The following is a 24,679-nucleotide window of genomic DNA, read 5'->3' on the forward strand; positions in this document are numbered from 1 at the left end:
GAACGTCTAGGGAACGTTCCCTAAGCCGTTCCCTTCATGCAGGTAAAGATTTGGGACGCGATTCGCTACTTTGCGTGTTCCCCGCTTGTAGTCGACCTCCATGCTTTGCATGTTCGCCGCTTGCAAGCTTGCTTTGACCTGCAAGGCTGCATGCAACGCCTAGCCTATGGCTAGCAGCTTGCTAACGCTATAGCCTATCAAGCTACGCTAGCCTACGCTACCATCGCGCAGCCTACGCTACAGCCTATGCTACAACTAGCCTATGCACAGCTAGCCTACACATAGCTAGCCTAGTGCATGCAAGCGTTCCAACACACACAGGCGACGGCACAAGACAGACAGCTATGCTAAGGCCCATCTTCCAACTGCATACACAGGTGAAGGCTACACAAAAGAAGAGTTCTAGCTTGTCGCTAGAGGCTGGGCCTTGGCAGCTACACTAGCTTCTACAAACTGTTGGCAATAGACTGTTGTGCTCAACGACCAATTAGAACTTGGCGTTGAGGCTTCTTGGCGTTGAGGCTTGAGCTAGAGAAGGCTGAAGCATTGACTGTGGACTCTACGTTGACTCTATATTCCAGAAGCTGAGCAGAGGAGTGAGGAGTTAAGACTCAGGAGGTGCTAAAGCCTCAGTGAAGTAGCCTGTAGGTACATTACTACAAAAATTATATACATATGCACAGTGCCAATGCTGTGTGCAAGTTGCACAGTTTGTTCATAATGAATTGCATTATAATGTGTCAATGCATCATATATTTGCCTATTGTGCAATGTACCAAGTTGATATGATGGGACTTCAATTTGTTGCTTTAACAGTGAACTGTGAGAGCAGCAAACAAGTTATAACAATCAACTTTGAAGTTTGAATTCTCATGGCTCCTCCACACCCTGATGCCCAATCCCCTTGGTGGAAGAAAGTGGACCTTCTAAATCCCAAGGAGGTGCTTGCAGGAGGCTCACGAAAATGGACATGCTGCTATTGTGGCCAGTCAAAGACTAGCAGTTCAGTGAGAGTGAAAGCTCACTTGTTAGGAGAGCAGAATAGAGGCATTAGCATATGTCCTTTAGTGCCAGAATATGTTCTTTTACGCTTAAAAGCATTGGCAAATGCATCTAAGCATGGTGCTCGAGCTTTTATGCCTGTTGGAAGTGTAGTGTCTACAAGTATTCCAGTCTCAGCAATGCCTTCTATTTCAATTGCCACTTCCAGTCTTGGGAAGGGCAAGAAACAAGCTTCCTTAGCTGCCACTTGGCACCCTGGCAGGAAGGCAGAGGTAGATGATGCAGTGGGGCGTTTTTTTTTATAGTGGTGACATTGCCTTGAATCAAGCCCGCAATCCTTATTTTGTGGATATGGTAAGGGCTATTGCAGCTTTTGGTCCCTCTTACACACCGCCATCTTATGAAGCCTTGAGAACCAAGATTTTAGAAGGAGAGAAGCACAGCATAGAGCGGGCTTTGAAGCTTGTTAAAGAGGAATGGAATACATTTGGTGCTACCTTGATGGGTGATGGATGGAGTGACACTCGTAGTCGATCTATTCAAGGCATAGTTGCATATTGCAGGGGTAAGTCATGCTTCTTGAAGTCCATTGATAACTCAGAGGGCGGAAAGACAGCAGAGAGGTTGGCTGATTTGTGGAGTGAATCTATTAATGAGGTGGGGGCTGATTATGTCATTCAATTCATAGCAGATGGGGAGAATTCCAACAGGGCAGCAGGTCGCATTTTGGAGGCACGTTATCCTAAGCTCACTTTTAGTGCTTGCATGGCACATTGCTTGAATAACTTGCTGAAGGACATAGGGAAGCTTGCTTGGGTTCATCCAATAATTGATTTTGCAAAGGATATTATTGGTTTTATCACACGACACCACTACATTCTTGCAGTGTATCGTAAGCTTGCCTCCAAAGACCTCTTGAAGTATTCAGAGACACGTTTTGCATACAACTTCATCATGTTGGAGCGTCTTCTAGAGGTAAAAAATGCTCTAAGGCAGCTTGTTGTGTGTAATGAATGGGAGGCGTGGAAGGAATCAAAGAGTGCAAAGGCCTTGGAATGCAAGTCTTTATGCTTATCTGATGCCTATTGGGAGGATGTCAATCATATGGTGAAAATAGTGAAGCCCATCATCCTTTTGATGAGGCTTATGGATAGTGATGAGCCATGCATTGGCAAAGTTTATGAGGGGATGGACAAAATGATTGAAAATGTGAAGGAGGTGGTGACTAATCTGGATAGGAAGCAAGAATTAGTAGATTTGGCAGTGGAGCGGTGGAACTCCTATCATTCACCCTTGCATGCTGCAGCTTATGTCTTGGATCCTGAATTTCAAGGTAACAAGCAAGAGTCGGATAAGGAGGTGATGCGAGGATGGGAGAAGATACTGAAGCAAATGGTACCAGATGCACAAGAGCGAAGGCAAGTAAAGGATGAGTTGGCTTTTTATAGGAAGAAATATGGAATGTGTGGCTCTGAGGATGCACAAAGGGAGAGGTATATTGTGGGGTCTGCTCTATGGTGGGAGGATAATGGGGCTGATACACCTTTGTTGCAGAACTTGGCTATCCGCATTTTGAGTCAAGGAGCAAGTTCCTCTCCTTGTGAGCGCTTGTGAAGTAGCTTTGGGCACATTGCATCAAAGAAGAGGAACGGACTTGGGACACCTTGGGACACAAAAGGCAAGTGACCTTGTGTTTGTGCATGCAAACTTACGTTTGCTTCAGAAGATGAATGCTCGGTACAGCCGTGAGGAATTCATTGGATGGCAGGAGAAGAATGGTAAGGCAACATGCCAGCAAATCGTTTCTGTGGTGGGTGCATCCATGGATGATGTTGGAGATGACCAAGAAGATGGAGATCATCCAGATGATGGAGATGATGAAGAGGAGGAAGAGGGCAGCAACCACAATGCTGCAGATTTAGATTGATCATTGATGTTGACAGTGTTGAGTGAATCATGCATGTAGCAGCTAGTTTTTTAAGTTCTAGGAGCCTCAGTAGTAGGAGGTGTCACTCTCCTTTTCTTGTATCCAGATTCAAGATTCCAAGACTCAAGATAATCTCATATGTTTGTGCCTTGTCTCTGATGGACTTTGCTTTTGTATGCCATTGGCAAGCTATAATGATTAATCTAGATTCTATTATCAATGATTATTCGTGAACTATGTCTTGGGTCTTGAGTCCTTAAGGCTTATTCCAAAAGCAATTGCAATGTTTTTGAGTCTTGGATTCTAAGTTGAGCTTTCTAATGTATAGAATAGTATGTTTGTTTATGGGTATGGTGACGTGGCGTTCCCTTCCCGTTCACGTTCCCTAGGATTTGGGCATTCCCGTTCCCCAGGGGGTCAACATACCGTTGCCGTTCACGTTCCCTAGTAACTATGCTGTGATGGCAAATCAGCAAACACATCCGCAAACTCTAAGAGCAATCTCTGCATATCACAATCATCAACACGGGGAGTGCCACCCTCTTTAGTTAGTGACACATTTAATGCATATATGGTGGTGCCTCTCTTGAGCTCTCTGGCCAACTGCCTTGCTGAAATGACCTGCAATTTAGGAGCTGCAATACCATGCAATGTAACTGATCCATCCCTGTGGACAAAGCTGAGTGTTAAGGCATTGAAATCCATGCTGATTTTGCCCAGTGATTGCAACCAATCACAGCCCGAGACAACATCTATTGGGCCCATGTCAAGTGCGAAGAGATCACCTGCAAATGTATAGTCATCAGAGAACTTAATCCTTGCATCTTGGCAACAAGATCTACTGATCATATGCTGTCCATTGGCCACTTCTACTCTAGCCCATGGTCTATCTCAGTAGCAGTCAGTCCAACCCTTTGTTAGGTCTTGCAATTAACAAAACTGTGGCTGCTACCGCTGTCCACCAACACATGCACAATCCTGCCATTAATCATCCCTGTTAATCTGATAGTATCAGCACTTTTGGCACCCATGAAGGCATGCATGGAAATAGTATAAAGTGTTGGCTGGGCATCCCAATAAACCTCATCCTCGTTCACGGGAGCATTACCACCTGGATCTTCATGTGCATAAAAAGGTACCGCATCCTGATGCTCTACAGAAAAGAGTGTTGGCCTACGGCCTCTCATGCCACTAGTGGGCAGAATCTCATACGAATGCGAAGCATGAGTGTCATGCGCAGTAGCACCACCAGGATCAAAACGAAAGTCGGTGCCCTTCGTGGCTCCAGTGTCAAGAGCCTCATCTGCATCATGTGTATTTGCCATCTCATCCTGAGACGTATCCAAAGAACCTGGGGCATCAAACAAATCCTCGTCATCTGAGAGGTCAATGATCATGCTGAGCTTTGTAGTACCACTGTTGCGCATCTTGCACAAATTCCTGTGCTCAGGAGTCCATTTCTCGCCACATTTAAAACATAAGTTGGCCTTCTTTCTGCTGTCCATTATTGCTTGTGTATGATGCTTTATCTCAGCCTGCTCATTTCCAGCAGTAGGCTTGCCTCCAGGCTTGGCATCAGGATACCTGTAAGGCCTGGCATACGGCATCTTACTACTCGAGACAGTAGGAAAGCGAGGAAATGGTGCTGCTGCAGATTTCTTGTCAGTCCACTCAGCAAACTTAGGCTTCCACTTAGTGTCATACCCCATAGCATGCGAGCTGCCCATGGCATTTCTGTACTTGCCAGCATATTTAGGCTCGAATACTTCTGCAAGCTGAGCTGCCCTCTCAATTGTTTGAGGGTTATGTGCCTTCACATCTGCAGCAAGAGAAGAACTTAACCCATGGACGAAATGCAGCAGCTTTCCCTTTTCAGATACGTCCTGCACAAACAGGGAAAGCCTCCAAAAATGTTGCAAGTACTCTTGGATCGTACCGGTCTGTGTTAAGGCATAAAATTCAGCCAAGTATTGATCCAATACAAGTGGAGATACAAATGTAGTGACCATCAATTCTTTGAAACCCCTCCAAGTGGTTGGTTTCTGAGGCGAATCCCTCATGTATCGCCACCATGTGTGGGCATAGTCCTGCATATGCATACCTGCAAAAATGATGCGCTCCTCCTCAGACTTGGGGTAGAAGCAGAAATAGTCTTTCAGCTTCGTGAGCCACTCCTCCAACTCATTGGGAGTGCGAGTGTCCCCTTTAAACTTATGCACTGTGAGTTTGTCTTTCATATCCTTGGCTGCATAATTCTTGTGTGTGAAACCTCCAGAAGTGCGGGCATCATCACGCTTGAGGTTCACATAATCAGAGAAGGGCATCTCAAGTTTGATGGCCTCAAGTAGGGTCCTGTATGAACGCAAAGAATCTGCCAACATGTCATCAAAAGTGGCTTGCTGCCCACCACCAACCCGAAGTTGCTGCCATCTGATGCACTGGCTGCGTCTGGCTGTATGTGCTCGTTGGCGGAGCAATAGGTGCATGAACTCCGGGCTGGGTCTCTCTGCCAAATGCATCTCTCCGAAATGATGGCATACCAAAGGGTTGAGAAGAGGATTGACCTCTCTCCCAGGGGTGTGGGCTGCCATATAAACCCAAGCCAACAGGCATACACGTTGGTGCGGTGAAAGGAGCACTAGCCGGATGCACACCAACGGGTCGGCCCAAAAGAGACGGCTTAGTCTGCATAGATGCAGGAAGCTGAGAGCCAAAAGATGGCCTGACATCCTGCAAGAAGGTGCTCTGTGGCACAGAAAATGCATCATCTATGTCCAGATAATCCCCAAGCTGGGGTACATGCAATGGTCCAGAAGTCTGATGCTCATAGGTACGACGGGCATCTGTCATAAAAGCCCTGCATGGAGCAGACAAAACATCCTGACTGTCTGAATGGTCCCCTTGCTGGGGCGCGGGCTGCTTACCCTTATCGTGCATAGCAATGGTAGATGTGATCTGTTGACCAATCTGCTGTCCCATCTGGACAAGAGCCGTATCCTGCATAGCCATGGTTGTGGTAAGCTGCTGGCTGAACTCCTGTCCTATCTAGTGGAAAGCACCCTAAAGCATAGAGGAAAGGGCATCCAGAAATTGCGTCTGCGTTGCCTGTACTTCCCGGAATGTAGGAGAGAGAGGCTGAGTGGAAGGAACCTTTGGACCACCAGTGGATGCAACCACTGTGGGAGGCACTTGCTCATACTGAGCAGCCTCATCAGAGTCATGCGATATATCACGAGGAACACGCTTCGGTGCCATGGTGACTGGCCCTAGAGAGAGAGCTTGAATGTAAGGCAAGGAGAATGGATAACAAAGACCTTGCTGTAATGAACCCTGGAGATATTGTGTGGAAAACACAAAAACATTGATGGAGAGGCTCAGAAGAAAGGTCGTCGAAGAAGCTTCAAAACGGAGTCCAAAAGAGCCCAAACGGGGCTGTAAAAGGCCCTAAGAAGAGGCTGTGAAGAGCTGTCCTTGCCTCTCTCTCTCTCTCTTCTTTTTTTAAAATATAAATAAATAAATAAATGTATGTGTGGGGGGGTCCTAAGTCACCTAGGACAGTTAGGACTCTTAACCTAAAGACTGCTAAGACACTTAGGACATTGACTTAGCCTAGCCTAACCTAATCCTCTAATTGAACCCTAATTAGGTTAACCTAACTGACCAACTAACCTAACCTAGCTAAACGTAGCCAAAGTAACTAACCCCATCCTAAACCACACTAGTAAAACTAACCTACGGAAGTGAAACCTTAGGCTGAGCCATGGTGAGGCCGGACGTGGCGGAGTAGGAGGCGGTGTGAGAGGCAAATGCGACGCGGGCTACGACGGCATTTGTTGACGACGGAGACGGAGCGTGAAGGGGGCGTGAAGACTGGCAAGGCGGAGCGTCGACAACGGGCAGAGTGATGAGCAGAGTGGCAAGGCAGGGGGTCGGCGAGACGGGCGATGTGATGAGCCACGTAGTCGGCGGAATAGCTCCCATATCAGACGGCTGCTCATAGACGGGATAAGCTGAATTTTTCGTTTGCAAAGAGGCGTGGCAGAAGCCCTTGGTGATGCTAGCGTCGAATGCTTGCTCGCCTGGTTCGTCAATCGCATGCTTGGCGTTACACGGCTATACCTTGTGCGCTCAATTATGATGTTCTTGCTCCAGCCTATAGGTTGTGCAACTGGCGTGTGCGTTGCACTTTTTGCTCACCAGTCTATGTTTGCTGGTGTCACTCTTATTGCACAAAACTCTATCCTGCTTGAGAGGTATCGGTGGGCTGTGGCATAGCATCTGGAATTTGGAATGAAGGATGAAGGGGAAGCGAAGGTGCCTGAGATCGGAGCTCTGATACCAATGTAGAGAAGGGGTAGGGACAGATTTGGAGAAGGGGGAATAGAGGAGCAGAAGAGAGAGAGAGAGAGGGGAAGAGGGAGAGGAAAGGGTAGGAGAGAGAGAATGGGATAGGAGAGAGAGGGAGAGATTGAGAGGGAGTAGGGAAGAGAGAGAGTGAGTGAGCGTAGGCAGGAAGGAGGAAGGGAGAGTAGATAGGATTAGATGTCACATCAAAAAGTACATAGTAGGGGGTGGATGGAGACTTATATAGTCCCTGCACATTTTTTCCCTAAAGGCTCTCTAACTTGGCCTCCTTTTCCCTTTCATTACAGTAACGACTGTGACTGCAGGACAGAGGACCAAACCTTTGACTTTTGAGGAGTTGGGTCCATTACTGCTACAGGAAGAAGCTAGGGAGAAGCTCTACAACAACACAAGGATGACAAGGCATTGCTGGCGAAGGACTACGTTGGCAAAGGAAAGGGCAAGCCTGATGGTGGCAAGTCCAAGAAAGACGACTCTGATGACGAGGACACTTCCAAGAGGAAACAGAAGAAGTGCTTCTATTGTGACATGCTAGGACATTTTGCAAAGCACTGGAGAAAGAAGAAGGCGGATCAGGAAAACAAAAGGAAGGAGTCCGACTCAGATTCAGAGGGCAATACAAAGGCCAGAGCAAATGTGGTAATCGAAGAGTTGTTCCTAGTGACATCTCCATGTGTTAGTGACGTCAGATATGCCGACCTAGAAACCACAGTGATGATGTGTGATATTGAGATGTGGGTCGACGAGGAGTCAGATGCCTTTGTGAAGGTGAAGGATAGCATGGATTGCCTGTTATCTTCCAGGTGCGTGGTTGTTGACACTGACACGAGGGTGGATTCCATGGAGTGCCCTGGGGTCTCATGTTCAGATGGATGCTGTACTTCGGAAGGGGATAGTACAGGATTACATAGGCTATTGGTATGTGCCTTGATGAGGTGCATGGTTTGCTTTCAGAGCAAGCACACAGGCAGTACGACGATGTGGTATGTACTTGATATTCTTCATTTGAGCCCTTATAGCATGCTGTGGAGAGACTCTGCTCTTCTTTATCTTAAGTAATGCGAGATCGGAAGGAATTGGCCTTCTTCGAAGGCAGAAGGGGAAGTGTGGGTGCTTCTTCAAATCTCGGACAGAGATTGCTGGAAGGTGATGGACAAGGTGTACTGAAGCCAGAAGAGTACTTTCTTGAGAGCTTAGCGAGAGTTCATGGTCCAGGTTATTTGGAGATATTCATTTGTTGCGGACCTTGCCAAAGGAAGGACAGGTTAAAATAGATCCTCAGAGCATGGTGCCTAGAAGACTCTAGGTTATTCACTCATTATGAGGGGGACAACTGGAAGATCGTGATGGCTGGATTGCTCGAGTTTGATGGCGGGAATGTAGGTGGTGGTACGAGGAGGTGCTACTAAAGATGGACCTGTGTACCAAGATGGTGTGCGGAAGCGGAACCAAGCCTGGTGCGGCAGGAGCCACTGGGTGAACATCCAGGAAAAGATTTTGACATCGAAGTGTTCCAGAGGACTACAACCGGGAGTTACTAGAGCATCGTCATCGACGTGTTGGCATTGGGCCGAGATGTGTCGGTGAGAGGGGGTGTTGGAAAGGTCACCTCCCCATCTGTAAGCCCCCATGTGAGGAGCATGGGGGAGGGAGACCTAGGGCAGTACCCCACAGAAAAAGAGAGAAAGGTGCTGCCACATAGACAGCATCATGGCTGTCATGTGGGCAGCACAATAGAGCTGTTATGGGCAGATCAGAGGGCCAGAATAGTGCGACAGCATGGCAGATCTGTACGGATTACAGACGCCTGCTGTACGGCTGGTTTCAGGGACACGTACGGAGCTCGGGCAGGAGCCCTAGAGCTGGAGCCTGGAGCAGAGGCAAGATAGTCTGGGACAGATTGCGATGGATCTAGGACATGGAGGCGCACTGTTTGCAGCAGGTTTGGGGGGGCTGGACCCTGAATATATAGGAGGGCATCTGCCCTTGAAAGGAGGGCCAAAGCCCTAGTGTTGTGGGCCAAGGGCTCTTGTAATGATAGCCCTTTAAGGGCGGTTTTCCAGCATACTGGTCAGCCTGTTTGGGTCTGCCAGAATGATGCTGCTGGTCGGTTTTTTGGAGCAGGCCTTGGGCCTATATAAAGAGGCCATTGGGGCTCATTCATTCATCATATGGAGCAGCCAATCCACTAGCAGAAGGAGGAGCAGTAGAGCTACCTTTTGGCCTACATTGAGGAGGAGAAAGAAGTACCTTGTGCTGCAGACCTAGCCCACAGGAGGCTGCCCACCTAGGCTGGTTTCCAGACAGCAAGGTGGAGAGGATCATTCTGGACAGAAAGTCTATAGACGCTCGAGGTGGAGCGCGCAGGCTCGAGTCTAGAGATAGTTGGTAGATAGGAGAAGGACCTTGTGGTAAGATCAGAGGACCACACCATTGTTGGAACTCTGGATCTATCTCTTTTGTATTGTGTCCATAGCTTTGGATGGAAATATATTATTTTGGTGGTTTCTCTATTTGGTTGGTTCAATGTCTATTGATGAGTCTGCACATCTATTCTATGCACATAAGTTTAAGAAGTTTGTGATTCCACACCCCACTACTGTGTGAGCTCTTGGGCAATTCTATCAGTCTTCCGCTGTGCGTACCCTCTGTTGGGTCATTTCTAATATCAATAGCCCAGTGGTTTGGGAGAGATTAAAATGAAAATCTATAATCTCAATACAAAGATCTTTGTATAAATGGATGCTGAAGTATGCATGGGTGTGTGGATATATATGTGCGAGAGCATATGTTTATACTATAGTTTACGCCCGCCCTTGGGCGCTAATGACACCAGTGGAGAACTGAACTGTGTTGTATTTTCAGAAGATGAGTTTGGGCATGTCCCTAGATTCATCTAGTAATATATAGCCCAGTGGTATAGGTTTGAATTCCACTATTCAAGAAATCGGATGTGTCCCTAGATAGTATCCATAGTGTTGCATACGATAACAAACCACCGGTCAGGTGACCTATTTGGCTTGAACCGTGGCTGACCTTGTAGATCCAAGACATCCTAGAAGATGAGAAAAATCCACTTCAGATTTATCGTGAATTCATTGTGGATTCTAGAAAATCAAACCAGATTTTCTCTTCCCTCTCCCATAAAAGAGTATTAAGGCTGCCTTGACCTGTATCGTCTATATACAAAATGGCCGAGAGAGAGAGAGAGAGAGAGAGAGAGAGAGAGAGAGAGAGAGGCAATCAAACCAGATTTTCTCTTCCCTCTCCCATAAAAGAGTATTAAGGCTGCCTTGACCTGTATCGTCTATATACAAAATGGGCGAGAGAGAGAGAGAGAGAGGCAATGAAGGGCAGCATCTTGTCAAGATGCACATTTTTGCCTACCGCATGTCCATCGAGACATGAGTAACTACCACTATTTCCATCCCGATATAGGCATTGTTCACTACCACGATAGAGCCTCACAATTTGCATCAAGTCCAACCACCTGAGTATGGGGTCCACATACCTCCACTTTGTGTCCGTGCAAGGCACCTGCAAGTAGACCCTCACGTTGGTCCATAAACCTTCTCGCTGTGCCTTATTAGGATATGTAGAAGTAGATGTAAATCCAAATATGTGAAAGAACCATTATAAGAGTATATACATAACCCTCACATTGTGTCAATTCAGACGTATGAGAGCTTTACTTCTCGAGTTTCTTCCTTATCTGGTAAACACTGAACTTCCACTTGTATGTTCTTGCCACAAGAACGCATATAATTTCATTAACTAATTACACTTGTTTCCCCCCCTGAAATATGAGGTAATTAAGAAGTTGGTTAAATATTTAACTGAGTGCTATGCATAATAAGATTTAATTATCTCATGAACACTTAAAAATTCAAGTCATGGATTAAATGAATCATGCATTACAGATACACTTTATGAATCTAATAAAACTTAACATAGTGGAAAAATTCACAAAATTTCCTTGCAAAGAGAATCACCCAGTACGAAATGGTGGTAGTCTCATAACAGGCCCAAGTAACAAAATTACTTATCCTTGGGTTTATGGGGTTTGACCAGCTTTCAAAATCGCATACATGCTGGTCTGAATTATCCAAGAGATCAGGTTGTCCACATCCCTAGACAGATCATCAACCGGTAGGTTGTGATTTTTTAAAGTCTTTGATAGCCTCAATTTTCATCCGGGATTCCATTAGCTTCAGTGTTAATTCCAAATGCTGCGGGAATCCTTGAACTAACTACTTTGCTTTTACTCAAACTTGCTTGGTTGAGAAGTAATGTGTAAAGTCGAGGATTTTAATGTTCTGCTGTAAACTGGGAACTAAAATACATTTTCCATCAATAGCAAACTTCATCTTGACATTGGTTTGTTTCATCTAATTTGCAGCTCTATATTTGGATCGGATGCAACTCAGCAAAGCTGGGCCAGTTATATGCAAGCCTGTCTACACCTTTTGTAAGTAAAAGCCACATCTTGCTCTTATATATTGCTCCGTTTTAAATTCTCCCTCTTGTGTGTATTGGTGCTTTTCATGCTGTCAGGCATTCACTTTTTCTTTTTATCTCACTCAGCAGATTCGGGCAGCCTCTTTTTCAATCCTCAATGTGGATTTCTATTTTAACAATTCTCTTTGTTTGTGTCTCACTTCCAACCCTATTATTTGATTATGGCATTTTCTCTAGTTGAACCGTTCGTGACGGTATCTATGTTTAATAGTGCTTCTTTCACCTGTTCTGTCTGTTCCCCACCTCGTGATCTTTTAAATGCACTCTAACCAGCAATGGTTTAGCACTGCCTTGTAATGACATATATGTGGCTGGATAGATTTAGCTTTATAATTCTCTTTGTTTGTGTCCCAGTTCCAACCCAATCTGCTCAATGCTGAATTGTTCTTGATGTTATCTCTGTTTTGAAGTGCTTCTTCCAGCATTTTTGTAGTCCTTTTTTATTGTTCACTGCCTTATGACCTTTTATTGCATTTCAACTGGAAGCATTGGTTTATTTAGCATCGCTCGTGATGAGACGTGTGGATGGAATCCCAGTACCACAAGAAGGTGCTGATTTTGAATCTCTGGCTTCAAGGAGACTCAAAAGGAGGACATGTTCTACAGGCATGTCATAGACAGTGCAAATAAATATCACAGCGGAGATCTTGCCAATCTGGATCTTTTGTTCAATCAACCATCGTGGTTAGGAATGCTTGAAAATAAAACCTAAAGGAATTCCTCTAGTGCTTAGAGGTGAGGACAATTTGATCTTCGATGTGCAGTCTAGAGGCAAACTGGTCAAATCTTCTGATTCTGATTTGTTTTTTGATGTAGGCTTGGAGCTAGTCAGAGTAGTGGACCTTGTTGAGCAGTGCTATTTTGCTTCTAGGTGGTACATAGACCCTCGTTTGGGGGATATCCCACTTGGTATTTGGAGGCTTTGGCTTTTTCAGGGTGTCCCCATAGAGTGTCTTTAAAAGGATCCAAGTGAGTGGGAGTGTATTGTAGTAGACCACCACTCAAAGGGTCTTCCTTTCTTTGACTCCACAATAGGTAATGCCGGAACATCTCAGAGTACTGCCAGAGATCGGAAACCTTTCAGAGCTCACCATTGGGAGAACTTTTAGATGACCTTGGAGATATAGAGATCACGTTGAGGAGGCTCTAGAAATCCCTTAGGATCATTCTCTTCTTTTGGCTTTCTATTCATAGAGGGATTGCAATAAATCAGTGGAGGAGTATTCTTGGAGCTGATCTCGTTGCTTATTAGCTGATGAGACTATTGAGCACTGCCTCTTGGAGTGTAGACTGGTCGGGATCATTTGGTGCGGGATAGTATAACTTTTGAGCAGATTTCCCTCCACTTTGTTAGATACTTGGGGTTCAATGGCTTGGCTTTCACTTACTCAGGATAGTCACGAACTATGATAGTCAAGACTCCTCTTAGGCTATCATGGTTCAGCACCATTGTGTACATTTTTGTCAACTTCATGACGTCTCTGTCTCTCACTACGGACTTGCACATGCATTAGTGGATAATTGTTGGGAGATAGTAGCGAGCATCACTGCTTGGCACATTTGGAGACCCTAAATGCATAGTGGCTATTGATGGCACCCACGTCCATCTAGCTCATACCATGGCCAGTATCCAAACATATATTGTATGCACCTTGATGGCTAGTTAGTCGAGGATGCATGGATCTTCGAGGTTCTCTTTGGTCAGGAGTACAAAATTTTCCCTAAAAGTGGAGGGGTTAGTTTTTCTTTTTTGAGACCATCATAGGCATGATGCGGCATTTCCAGCCACAGCCCTGGTCCTTATCATGTTTTTCATTTACTTAGACTTTTTGAGTGCTATATTACAGAGGGTTTTTCACACTTGGCATGATGTATCTATGCCATGAGTTTCTTGTCTCAGTTGTTTCTCTCATACTTAACCGAAGTCTATTTTAGGGAGAGAGGGCGGGGGGGGGGGGAGCTGCTTTAAAGTGGATTCCTAGTATGTTTGGTGTTCTGCCACACCATGTGAGCACTAGATGATACGGGCATCTAGTGCCCCCTACACCACACCATGTGAGCACTAGATGATACATTCATCTAGTGCCCCCTACATAGGAGGGTGGTGCCTATGAGATTTAGAGTACTGAGACCTTAACTTGCAGTGTTTGGAACTGTAACGGTACCTTATGGTCAAACCTAGGGAATTTCTTGGAGTCTTACATAGGTCGTGACATAGCTTTCTACACAGAGACACATCAGTCCCGAGCGCCCTTAGCCGGTAGTCAGTGGATACACATGGGAGGTAGCATATTGGGATGAGACTCGGGAGACAGAGGAGTCTGAGGATTGGGAGGACCTTTTCATTGGGTTTGGATCCGTCGAGAGGCAAGATACACATGCCAAATTTTTGTGGGTTTGGATCCGTTGCCCTTCTCGAGAGGACCTTTTCATTGCAGTCTGTTACTTTCTCCCTGAGACGTCACACTTTGCTCAAGACCTATGAGAGGAGGCTGTGACTCTACCATACATAGCCCTCAACCTAGACATTATGGATTTTTTGAGACATGGGAAAGTTCTTCTTGTTGGGGACTTCAACGTGAGGACAAGTACATGCTAGGTATTACGTTTGGACTTTCGCGATGATTCTATCTTATTACCACATGTTGATCTAGACGAGGCTGGAATGTCTCGGGTTTCCGTAAGTAGACGAGCATGCACTGCTGAAGATGGGCAGGAGACACGATCTCATCATCTATAATGGCTTGGATCGTTGGCCTCTTTAGGTGGGTTTACTTGTTTCCCACACGGGGGGGAGGGGGGGTGTAGCATAGTTGACTATCTCATGGGATCTCCTGCCGCTACTTCACATATTACTGAATTCTCCATCTCACCACCACCTACAGGTGTGATCTACACTATCTGTTTTTAGTATGTCCGCGGCACAACTTATGCCGCACACCACAATACTACTCACACATACTACTTATCATGACATGCATTTTGATCACAAACTTAAACCCAAGTACTCCGCACGCCTCTCCACTCTACTCACACACATTGACCACATAACGCTTCTAGCATTTTCCCACACACCACCCGCTTGTTAGACAATGGAAATCCCACTAGAGGGTATCCTTGTTAGAAACATGGTGGAGAGAGAGAGAGAGAGAGAGAGAGAGAGAGAGAGAGAGAGAGAGAGAGAGAGAGAGAAGGTTAGGGTGTGAGGAAATGATGCACAAATGAATACATAATGAAAAGGCTCTCATTCATTCATCAAGTATATCATGACAAGTGAATTACAAGCCTTTATATAGGCTACTCACACACACTCTAGCACCTAGTGCATATGGGATAAGTCCCATGATGACATGTGGCACTCACACAAGACTCACACACATAAACTAGTACTAGATCACCTAGTACTACACGCTAACACATCACATCACCACACTCTTTGGCTATGATATCTCCAACACCTCCCTTCAGAGCAAAGAGGTGTGAGACCCAACATGCAAGAGTAGACCGCAATACTGCAAAGAGCAAGTCCAACTATCCAACACCTCCCATGTGATAGTGACTTCTCAGTCAGCTTGCGACCGGCAAGGGCAAACCATTACTTGTCATCCCCCCTTACTTTGAACTGGGTGGTCAATACCCAAGGCAGAGTATCTCTTATTGACTCCAAATACATTCAATTTAGAGGGACAACTCAAGGCTGAGAGCCTTTATGTGACTCAACACAAACACACATAGCATCACTAGTCATCATCTATCACCTCAGAGAGGGATAGATCATGTAATATAGTAGATAGAGCTTGCTCCTCAGGTCCAGTAGATGTGGCGTATATATTCTCGAGCTTGTCCAATGTCTCCTTGGCTGAAGTAGTGAGGTCAAGATGATGAAGTAGTTTGTTAGCCAACCTCACACCAATAAGCGCTAGTGCCTTGTCATTCTTCTCATCCCAAGCTGAGACTTGTGCAGATTGATGTTCACCATGACGGTGAGGCTCCATGTGTGCAAACTGAGGGAACAAACTCGCAGCAACAGCTGAAGAGCCAGCAAGTATGGCGGCTGGTCTAGGACTCCAAAACGCAATAGCAGCCTCCACGTGTGCAAGTGGGCAGATATAGGTGGCTGTAGGTGCTCCAAATACAAAAATAGGTCTCGAAATTTGTGAAGCAGCTCAGCAAGGCAGCTCCAAGGTACACTGAGATGCTGTAGCAGGTGTGTAGGTGTACCAAAGTGCAACAGTAGTTCTCTGAAGTGAAGGGTGGCTCCCTAGAACAACTCTAAATGTTGTAAGAGGCCACCACAATGAAAAACGACTGTTGTAGATGAGCTGGAAGCCAGGAACAGCTCCCAAAATGCTGCTGTTGTAGGCGGTCATGCAGCAGCACTCTCAAAACAGCTCGAAAATGCAACAGCAGCCTCAAAACAGGTCGAAAAAACCTTCAAAAACCTCGAAATATTGGAAAGAATGCTGCCATGTGGCCGACTTCACAGCAGCAGCAATAAAAAGCAGTTTTGGTGTCGAAAACCTTCACACGTTGCAGGTACCTCCAAGAAAACGCACATGCCAGCAGGGAATAGGTCGCCTAGTGCTCCACAAGAGCTTGAATAGAGGCGGCTGGCTGTAAGGTCAGAAACGAATGCAAAATGGCTGCAAGGAGGGGCAGATAGAGGCAGAATTGAGACAGCAAGCTATGGAGAAGGAGGCAGCTAGAGACGGCAATGAGCAGGCTGCATAGGAGAGGCGGCTGAAGCAGAATTAGGGTTAGGGCAAGAGTGACGAATTAGGGTTAGTAAAAGGGTGACATGGCAGCTATGGAAGGTGGCTCTGATACCATGTTAGAAACATGGTGGAGAGAGAGAGAGAAGAAGAAGAAGAAGAAGAATATATTATCGTCCTCTGAAGACCAAAACCGGCCTATGGGACCTGGGCAATACAATATCACAAGTACATGAAAGCTCCTCCCGAAGATGGGAGGGTGGAAAGAGAAACCACCTTCTAGGATTCAGGTGGATTCCTATGCTTGAAGAGCTTATACACAAATGTTCCTAAAGCTGAAGGTGACCCTTTATGCAGCAAATCAGCCAGTTTGTTATGTCCCTCAAGGAGGTGATTGAACTCTTCCCTAATGTGTGCATAGTGAGGGCATATCATTACCATGTGTTCTTCTGTTTCAACCATACCTTGATCACATAGTTGGCATATTCTACTCTCCCTTGGCATCTTTTTCCATCCCCCTGTTTCTATTTGCAGCTGGTGTGATCGGGTGCGAAGTGAGGCTAAAGCCCTCCGTTTATGCACTGCTATAGGTGTACATATGTACTTCTGCGTTGTTGTCTCCCTTCCTGTATAAATTGACCAATATTCGGGGTTGATATATGTGCGATAGTACTCAAATTTATCTTTGTTTTCTGCTGTTTGCCATTTCCTGTGTAGTGCATTCAGCAGGTCATAATGAAAAGCCTCTTCATCAATCTCCTCTGAAGAGTAGTTTAAATACTCTTCTACTTCCCACTTCTTGAACCATTTTTTTAGGTCCTGTGCCCATCCGGATGTCAAAATCTTGCCCTTGTTTGTCTTTTGAAGCTTCTGACTTTCATTCCATGCTCTCTTTGGTAGCCTTTCATTATCCATGCACTTGACCTTTGTGATGTATCAGAGTACTCTCTTCAGAGCATGTAGCTCTATGGGTATACATCCTGTCTCTAGGAGTAACAAAGAGTATGGTGTAGTAGCCTTGATGCCCAGGTGCCTCCTAATGAAAGACTTTTGCATTTTCTCTATCTCATTCCACGTTGATGGAGATATACTCCCACCCCATACCTCTACTCCGTAGAGTACTGTCTGTATCACATATGCCCCAAAGATCATATTTCGTACTTGCCACCTTCTCGTATTGCTATTGTTGCACTCATTTTCAAATTGGAAGTATTTTGCCCATCCTGCATCAAGTCTCCGTTGCACACAGCTGTTCCATCTATTATTGGCGGGGATTTCAATACCCAAGTATTTGAATGAGTGCACTGTCTCAATGGGTTGTCCTTTATATAAGATTTGGAGGGGGCTGCTTGGCTGTATAGTCTTGACTATCATGAGTTTAGTTTTGTTGACATTAATAGCCATCCCACTCTCTGCACAAAATATGCTGAAGATATCCATCATTTTTTGCATCTTACTTTCACTATCAGTGAAAACAACCACATCATCTGCGTAAAGAAGCAACCAAATCACGAGACCTGCTAGATGAGGGCTGTATAACTCATCTTTACATGCTTCTTCATTCACCAACTCCTCAAGTCTATCAATGCATAGGCCGAACAAAGTGGGTGAGAGCGGACATCCTTGTTTTACCCCCATATTACTATAGAACTCTTGTGACATCCCATCCTTACATTTTAGTTGACATTTTACTTTCTCATAAAGTCTAAAGACAGCAAACCTTATTTCCTCGGGCACCCCTATGCATTCCATTCTCTCCCATAGCACATCCCTAGGCACTGTATCAAATGCCTTCTTAAAGTCAATGAAACAACAGAAGAGTGGCTTCCCCTTGAGGCGGCTTTCCTCCATCAAAACTCGAAGAGTGACTAGGTGATCCACTGTACAGTGTTTTGGTCTGAAACCAGCTTGTCCCATTGCTCTTTTATTTTCTTTCTCTGCCCAAGCACTCAATTTTGCCTCTACTATTGTGCTATATAGTTTGGCTAGAGTGGAACATACCATAGTTGTTCTGTAATTTGTTAATTGATTGCGGTCACCCCCTTTGTAGATTGGTTTGATCCAATTCTCTTGCCATTCTGTTGGGAAACCATGCATCAAAGCCTGATTTAGTGCCATTGCTATGTGCCTTTGCATGTGCTCATTGGTCCACTTAATGAGTTCAGCCACTAGGTGTAGAGTGTCTGCTGCCTTTCCATTTACCATTTTCTTGAGGCCATCTTGTACATCTTTCAATGAGAAAAGACCCTGAGTATTACTGCTGAGAGGTATGCTCACCATGGGCCGAGCCTTGGGATGTGTGTAGAGCTGTTGAGCATATTCCAGCATCTGTGTTTCTGTAAAATCTCCCATAATGTCATTTGACCTTTGTTTAATTCCTTTCCATGCTCTTCTAGGATGTTTGATAAAATCAATTGCATCAGTCCATTCCTTGTTCACAATATGTGCACGTCTTTTTTTACGTGTAAGTGCATGGAGCTGTTTCTCAGCTGCTCTTTTCTCATCCCCCATTGGGATCCCCTTTAGTGCATTCCTAGCTGCCTTGCACTCAGCATCAAACCAAACATTGTATGGTAGCCCTTTCTTGCATTCTTTATTGCTCTTTTTGTACCCCAAAACTGACTTGGCTGTAGTGAGAATAGCATTTTTCAATTCTGTCCACCCAATTTTCTGTTTTCCCAGCAGACACGTCTCTAGAGTTTCAGCGTACTCCACCTTCTTTGCCTCATTTATATGATAGTTGCCTTCAACTGTTTTGCGCTCTTCTAAAGTTGCCTTGGCAAGTAATATATTAAGCTCCACATATAGTGGTGTGTGATCTGAATCAGGGGACTTTGAGCCAAGTGAGAAATTGTGAATGAGATGGCAAGCTTCCAAACCAATCAATGCATAGTCGATCACACTAGCCCCTCCACTGGCAGGGAAACAAGTAGGGGTATTTGATTTTGGGAAAAGGGCTGTGCCATTCACCACCAACATGTGCATTCCATTCATCAATTGCTCCAATGCCCTACCATGTGCATTCACTTCCTTATCCTTCGAGCATCTACACCAAATGGGGTCAATGTCTATCTCATGTTCCTTGATGTATTCTTGCTGAGTGGGATAGTGAAACTGTAGATCTCCTATCCGTGCATTGAAATCACCAATGAGCAAAACATTTCCTTTTTTGTTGAACATAGCTATATCCAAGCACAGGTCTCCAAGTGGCTGGGTTGGGTCAACCTCATGTCTTTGGTAGAAGGGAGATTCTCTATGAGGAATGTAGCACCCTGCAATGTAAAGTGGTGAGTGCATTCCTTTTACCATGATCCATATGAAGCGTTTGTGGATGTCATCTTTGGCTATGGAAATCATGTCTTGTATATGCTCCTTGTATATGCATGCTACCCCTCCTTGCCCTCGTAGGCCAACTTGCTTTTGCCAGATGGAGTGCACCACGTATCCATTAATTTTAGGAATTCTGCATATGTCCCTTTCCCAAGTCTCTGCGAGAAAAATAATGTCTGCATCATGCATAACTTCATTCAATCCAGCCCCTTTATGCCAAGGGAAACCTCTACAATTCCAAAACATGATCTTCAACTTCTTTTGGGTTCCATAGGCCGCGTGTTCCTAGAGGGCCTGTTCAGCTCCTTGCTCTTTTTTTTTGATTCGGGCCTCATACATACGTCTCCTTTCTTCTTGCTGCTTGGGGGTGCGGTTAGGGTGTGAGGAAATGAAATGCACATATGAAGACATAATGAAAAGGCTCTCATTCATTCATCAAGTATATCATGAAAAGTGAAGTACGAGCCTTTATATAGGCTACTCACACACACTCTAGCACCTAGTGCATATGGGATAAGTCCCATGATGACATGTGGCACTCACACAAGACTCACACACATAAACTAGTACCAGATCACCTAGTACTACACACTAACACATCACATCACCACACTCTTTGGCTATGATATCTCCAACAATCCCAATAGATGAGCCTAGGAATTACACGCAGAAGTGTTTCACTACGGAATCCAACTTCTTAACTTGTGTACTTCACAATCATAGATGTGTGTGCAGGCCAGTAAATAGATAGTGCATCCAAGGCAAATATCGAAGCAACACTGTTATATTTCCGTCCACGTCCAAAACCGGACACAATACAAAAGAGATGCGGAGTCCCACCAAACCGTGGTCCCTTGAGCTTTACCAAAAGGTCCTCCTACTATCTGCCTGGCATCTGAGCCCGCGTGGTCCTCTGAGCTTATGTAGACTCTCTATCCAGTGATCCTTCCACCTTGTTGCTTGGGTAGTCAGCCTAGGTGTGCAGCATCTCTTGAGCTAAGTCTGCAGCTTCTTCCAGTCCTTCACCTCCTGAATATAGGCCCAAGGACTATTCCTTCCTGCTCTCCAAGGGCTGCTCCAAGTAATGCCAACAAGGGACCCAAATGGCCCCTTTTATAGAGGCTGATCCCCTGTCATAATAACTGACCAGATTGGGCTTATTGGCCAACTGGATCCCCCCCTACCAGCTGACTGTGGGGTGGGGGAACTCTATAAATGCCCTCCTAGGGCTCCATTTGGAGGCCTTTGCTGGCCTGCCTGGCCACATGGCATCCAGCCAGTGGCCCAGGCTAATCCAGCCCAGATCTATGGCCCAAACCAGGCCCATAGGGACCCAAAACATCCATGAATTGCTGTGCCTGCCTTTAGCCTCTGTTCCACCTCTTGCCGTGCTCATGCACACCTCCGGAGCTGCTCCAAACATTCCGTACACCTGTCTGCAGCATTCCGTACAGACTCTATGTCCTGTTGACGTTATCCTCTTGGCCATGCAGCCCTTGCTTGCTGGTTCCCCGTGCAATCTTGTCCTCTCCACTTCTCAGGTAGATCTGCCCTCCATGGTGGCTCTCCTCTGCCAAGTACTGTTGCTGCCCACATGGCAGCCCATGTGCTGCCCATGTAGCAGCCCCATGACCCATTCTAGCATTGTTTAGTGATAATGCTAACACCTGATCCTCCATCCAAGATTGCCGTAGCATTCTTGTTTTGGTAGGTAATTGTCGGGAGCACAACATTGGTATCGTCACTCTCAAAATATTGGCCCAATTTGTTAACCGAAGTCTTTACTGGTTTGGTTCTTAAGTGGGGCTTCCATGACCTCAATGGCCACTTCCTGAGGTGTGACCATTTGTCCATTCATCCAATCGGAGAAGTCTTTGCAAAAGAAGGGGTTCCCTCTTAGTAGGGCTGCTATATTATACTATGGTGCACCCCCCCAATGCACTCCTCATATGGGGGCTCACAGGTGGGGAGGTGACCGCTCCACACAACCACTGCCTCTTGGCTCAGTACCTTGTAACCGCCGCTGGTATGATGACAAGTGTAAGATTGTGCGGAAAACTTAGATTCGAAACTAAACATCATCTTCCGAGCAAGGCAGAGAGTCGAGACGATATGAGACTAATGTCGTCTAGTACGTTAGAAGAAGCAAGCTTTCATTCGCCAAAACGAAGAGGTAATAAACATTTTGTTTAGGACTTTTGGCAGAAATTCCTTGAACGGCGAGCCCCACCCCCCCTCACAGATGCCAACTCTGGCACTCTACGCCCACACACACACTATATGATGTCCCTAAGCAGCCTGCACCTGATCTCTCATATGTACCACGTCCCACCTTGTGCACGCTTTATAGCCGATTGTGTCAACCACACAACTTTGAAGCTTCACAACGACCGAACGAAAGATCACAATGGCCTATGTTTTGAGTTCATTGCAAATGGAATAAATACCTCGGCCCCGATCTTAGCAAAGCTTTTTAAGAAAATGGTCTTAATTGGTTTCCCGTACACCTGGATCCTTAATACTGTCACCCCCTTTCACAAGGTAGGAGATCCCTTTAGTTGAAAAAACTATAGTACCATTATGATTGGGACATGTTATTTCCAAGATATATAGATCAGTGCTCGACATAGCGGTTAGCCACTTTGCAGAGCTTTAGGGACTCAAAGCGGTGGGATAGGCGGACATTCAAAGCGATCACGGAACCATGATCACATACTCACACTCAAGGGGGGTCATTGACGAGGCCAATGCACGGAGACAGAGGGTTTATTGCTGCATTGTAGATTTTTGCAAGGCTTTTGACACAGTGCCGAGGACCCAACCCATCAAATGTCTGCAGTAGGCGTTGGGGTACGATTAGGCGATCACTTGGGCAATCATTGCACTTTATGAGAGAGTCTCGGTTAGGGTTCAAATGGGTGCGTGGTAGCCTAGCTCACAAATGCTTCTTAAGAATTATAATTCGAGTAGCACTATTTGGGTCAAATAAGGTTGTCCACTATCACGAACCTTGTTTGGCCTCTATAAAGATGGGTTCAAAACCTTCATTGGGACCCTGGGAGGGGCTGTAGCCAGATCCTTGCTCCAGATCTCCTATACACAGATGACGTGGTCTTACTTTCTTCCTTAGCAGAGGGGCTCCAATGACACTTGGACATACTTCATACTTTCTGCGAGACTCACAACTTGAAGGGCAACCTTGGTAAAATCAAGGTCATGATCTTCAATACATCTTGAGCAGCCATGCATAGAGAGCACTTCACTTTGGATGGGTCATCGGTGGAGGTTGTTGCATCCTACACATAACTTGGGGGTTCTTTTCTATGGACCAAGCTTCACGATGTGACCGGCACTAGAGGCCCGTGATACACTTGCTAGACTCGAGCGGCACTGGTTTCACTCTCACTTCCAGGATCCTCTGACCAAAACTCTTCTCTTTGACTCCTTGGTCCGCCCACCGGCTATGTATGGTAGCCCTTGTTGGGGGCTAGGCCTATCAGAGACAGATTGGGCTTGAGCTGACAAGCTTTAGGTTCTCATGCTATCATGGATGATCCGTAGTAAGCCTTCAGTCCCACATTAGCAGCTCTTGCACTACAGGGCGACGTAGGCTACCATGGTTAAGCCTATCCTTGTCTGTCGCACTAGAAGTCAAGGGTGATTAGAGATGTTGGTATGCACGTACATGCAGATGGTTCAAGAGCTTGGGCTCAACATATAGAGACTACCCCCTTCCATTACAGTATCTTGAGGCCCCCTGCTCACATGTCACCAAGTCATGCGAGAGGATCTCTCACAATTACATACTTTCAGGACTTCTTTGGCACCTCGCAAGCTCGTTGTGAAGCTCGACTTTTACAGAGATCATTGCTTGTGGATTTCACCCTAGGGATATCTATCGGATAGTTAGTCATCTTATCACACTGACTTCACATTGAGAGTGGATGGGCGGAGGGCATAACAAGAGAGGGTCGCATCTACAACCCGTGCGATCATCAAGAGATCGAGTCAAAGGAGCACTTCGCTCTTAGATGCCCTGTGTACTATGAGATCAAAGGTTGTTATCATTGTCTCAGGGATGATCTCGGGCCCCTATCCAGTCTTTTGTCCTACCCAGATTAGAGAAGTGTGATGGCTTTCATCCACGAGGCTGTCTAACACAGGGAGCATTTGCTCAGGACACATAGGCGAGATTAGGGTGTACAGCCAAACTCCACTTATAGCTTGATCATTGAGTTACTCTAGCCAAACAGCATTGACCAGCAAGTCTTAAGGGGATGGTGGATCCGAGGACTAGAGCGAGAGATGCGCCAGACCCGCCAGCGGGTCGAGGCTCAAATCAGATTAGGGGACCTTCCCTCCATGCTTACCAGATCGAAGACACGGCCGACAGTGGCACTTGTTTGTTGCAGGGCCATAACTGGGGGATCATATCGGACCACACACACCGACAGCCGTGTCACCACTCCATCACAGTTTTTATGCCGCCACAGTAGCCTCACACATCGCCGACCCCTTCTTAGGCTTGACATCTCCGCCAGCTTTCATATGACCACCACAGTGCCGTCAGCCCCCCATCCTCTCCATGAACTCAGAGAGTTCTCTATGTATTGATATCCTTATGATTATGGAGTTTTTTGTATTCGTCATGGGTGTTGATGCCTGCTTAAAGGCTCCACCCTCAGCTCATTGTATCAAGTTCTTTTAGTCTCATAGACCCTTTGGTCTTTGGAAGACTTTTAATAAACTCTCTCTCTCTCTCTCTCTCTCTCTCTCTCTCTCTATCTCTCTCTCTCTCTATGTCTCTCTTCCGAAGACTTTAATA

At 45.8% G+C, this 24,679-nt stretch overlaps 1 protein-coding gene across 1 annotated transcript in view; it reads left to right on the forward strand.

Annotated features, from left to right (window-relative positions):
- Positions 1-24,679, forward strand: part of LOC147884078 (proteasome assembly chaperone) — a 47,190-nt gene that overhangs the window by 16,752 nt on the left and 5,759 nt on the right. Inside the window, exon 3 of the mRNA XM_087398737.1 lies at positions 11,694-11,762. Within this exon, the coding sequence (XP_087254863.1) occupies positions 11,694-11,762 (69 nt within the window). The remainder of the gene's footprint in view (positions 1-11,693; positions 11,763-24,679) is intronic.

This window comes from Dipteris shenzhenensis, chromosome 27 (genome assembly GCF_047967505.1).
Source record: "Dipteris shenzhenensis isolate YYH24624 ecotype China chromosome 27, Dip_SZ_1.0, whole genome shotgun sequence".
In the NCBI taxonomy this organism is placed as follows: Eukaryota; Viridiplantae; Streptophyta; class Polypodiopsida; order Gleicheniales; family Dipteridaceae; genus Dipteris; species Dipteris shenzhenensis.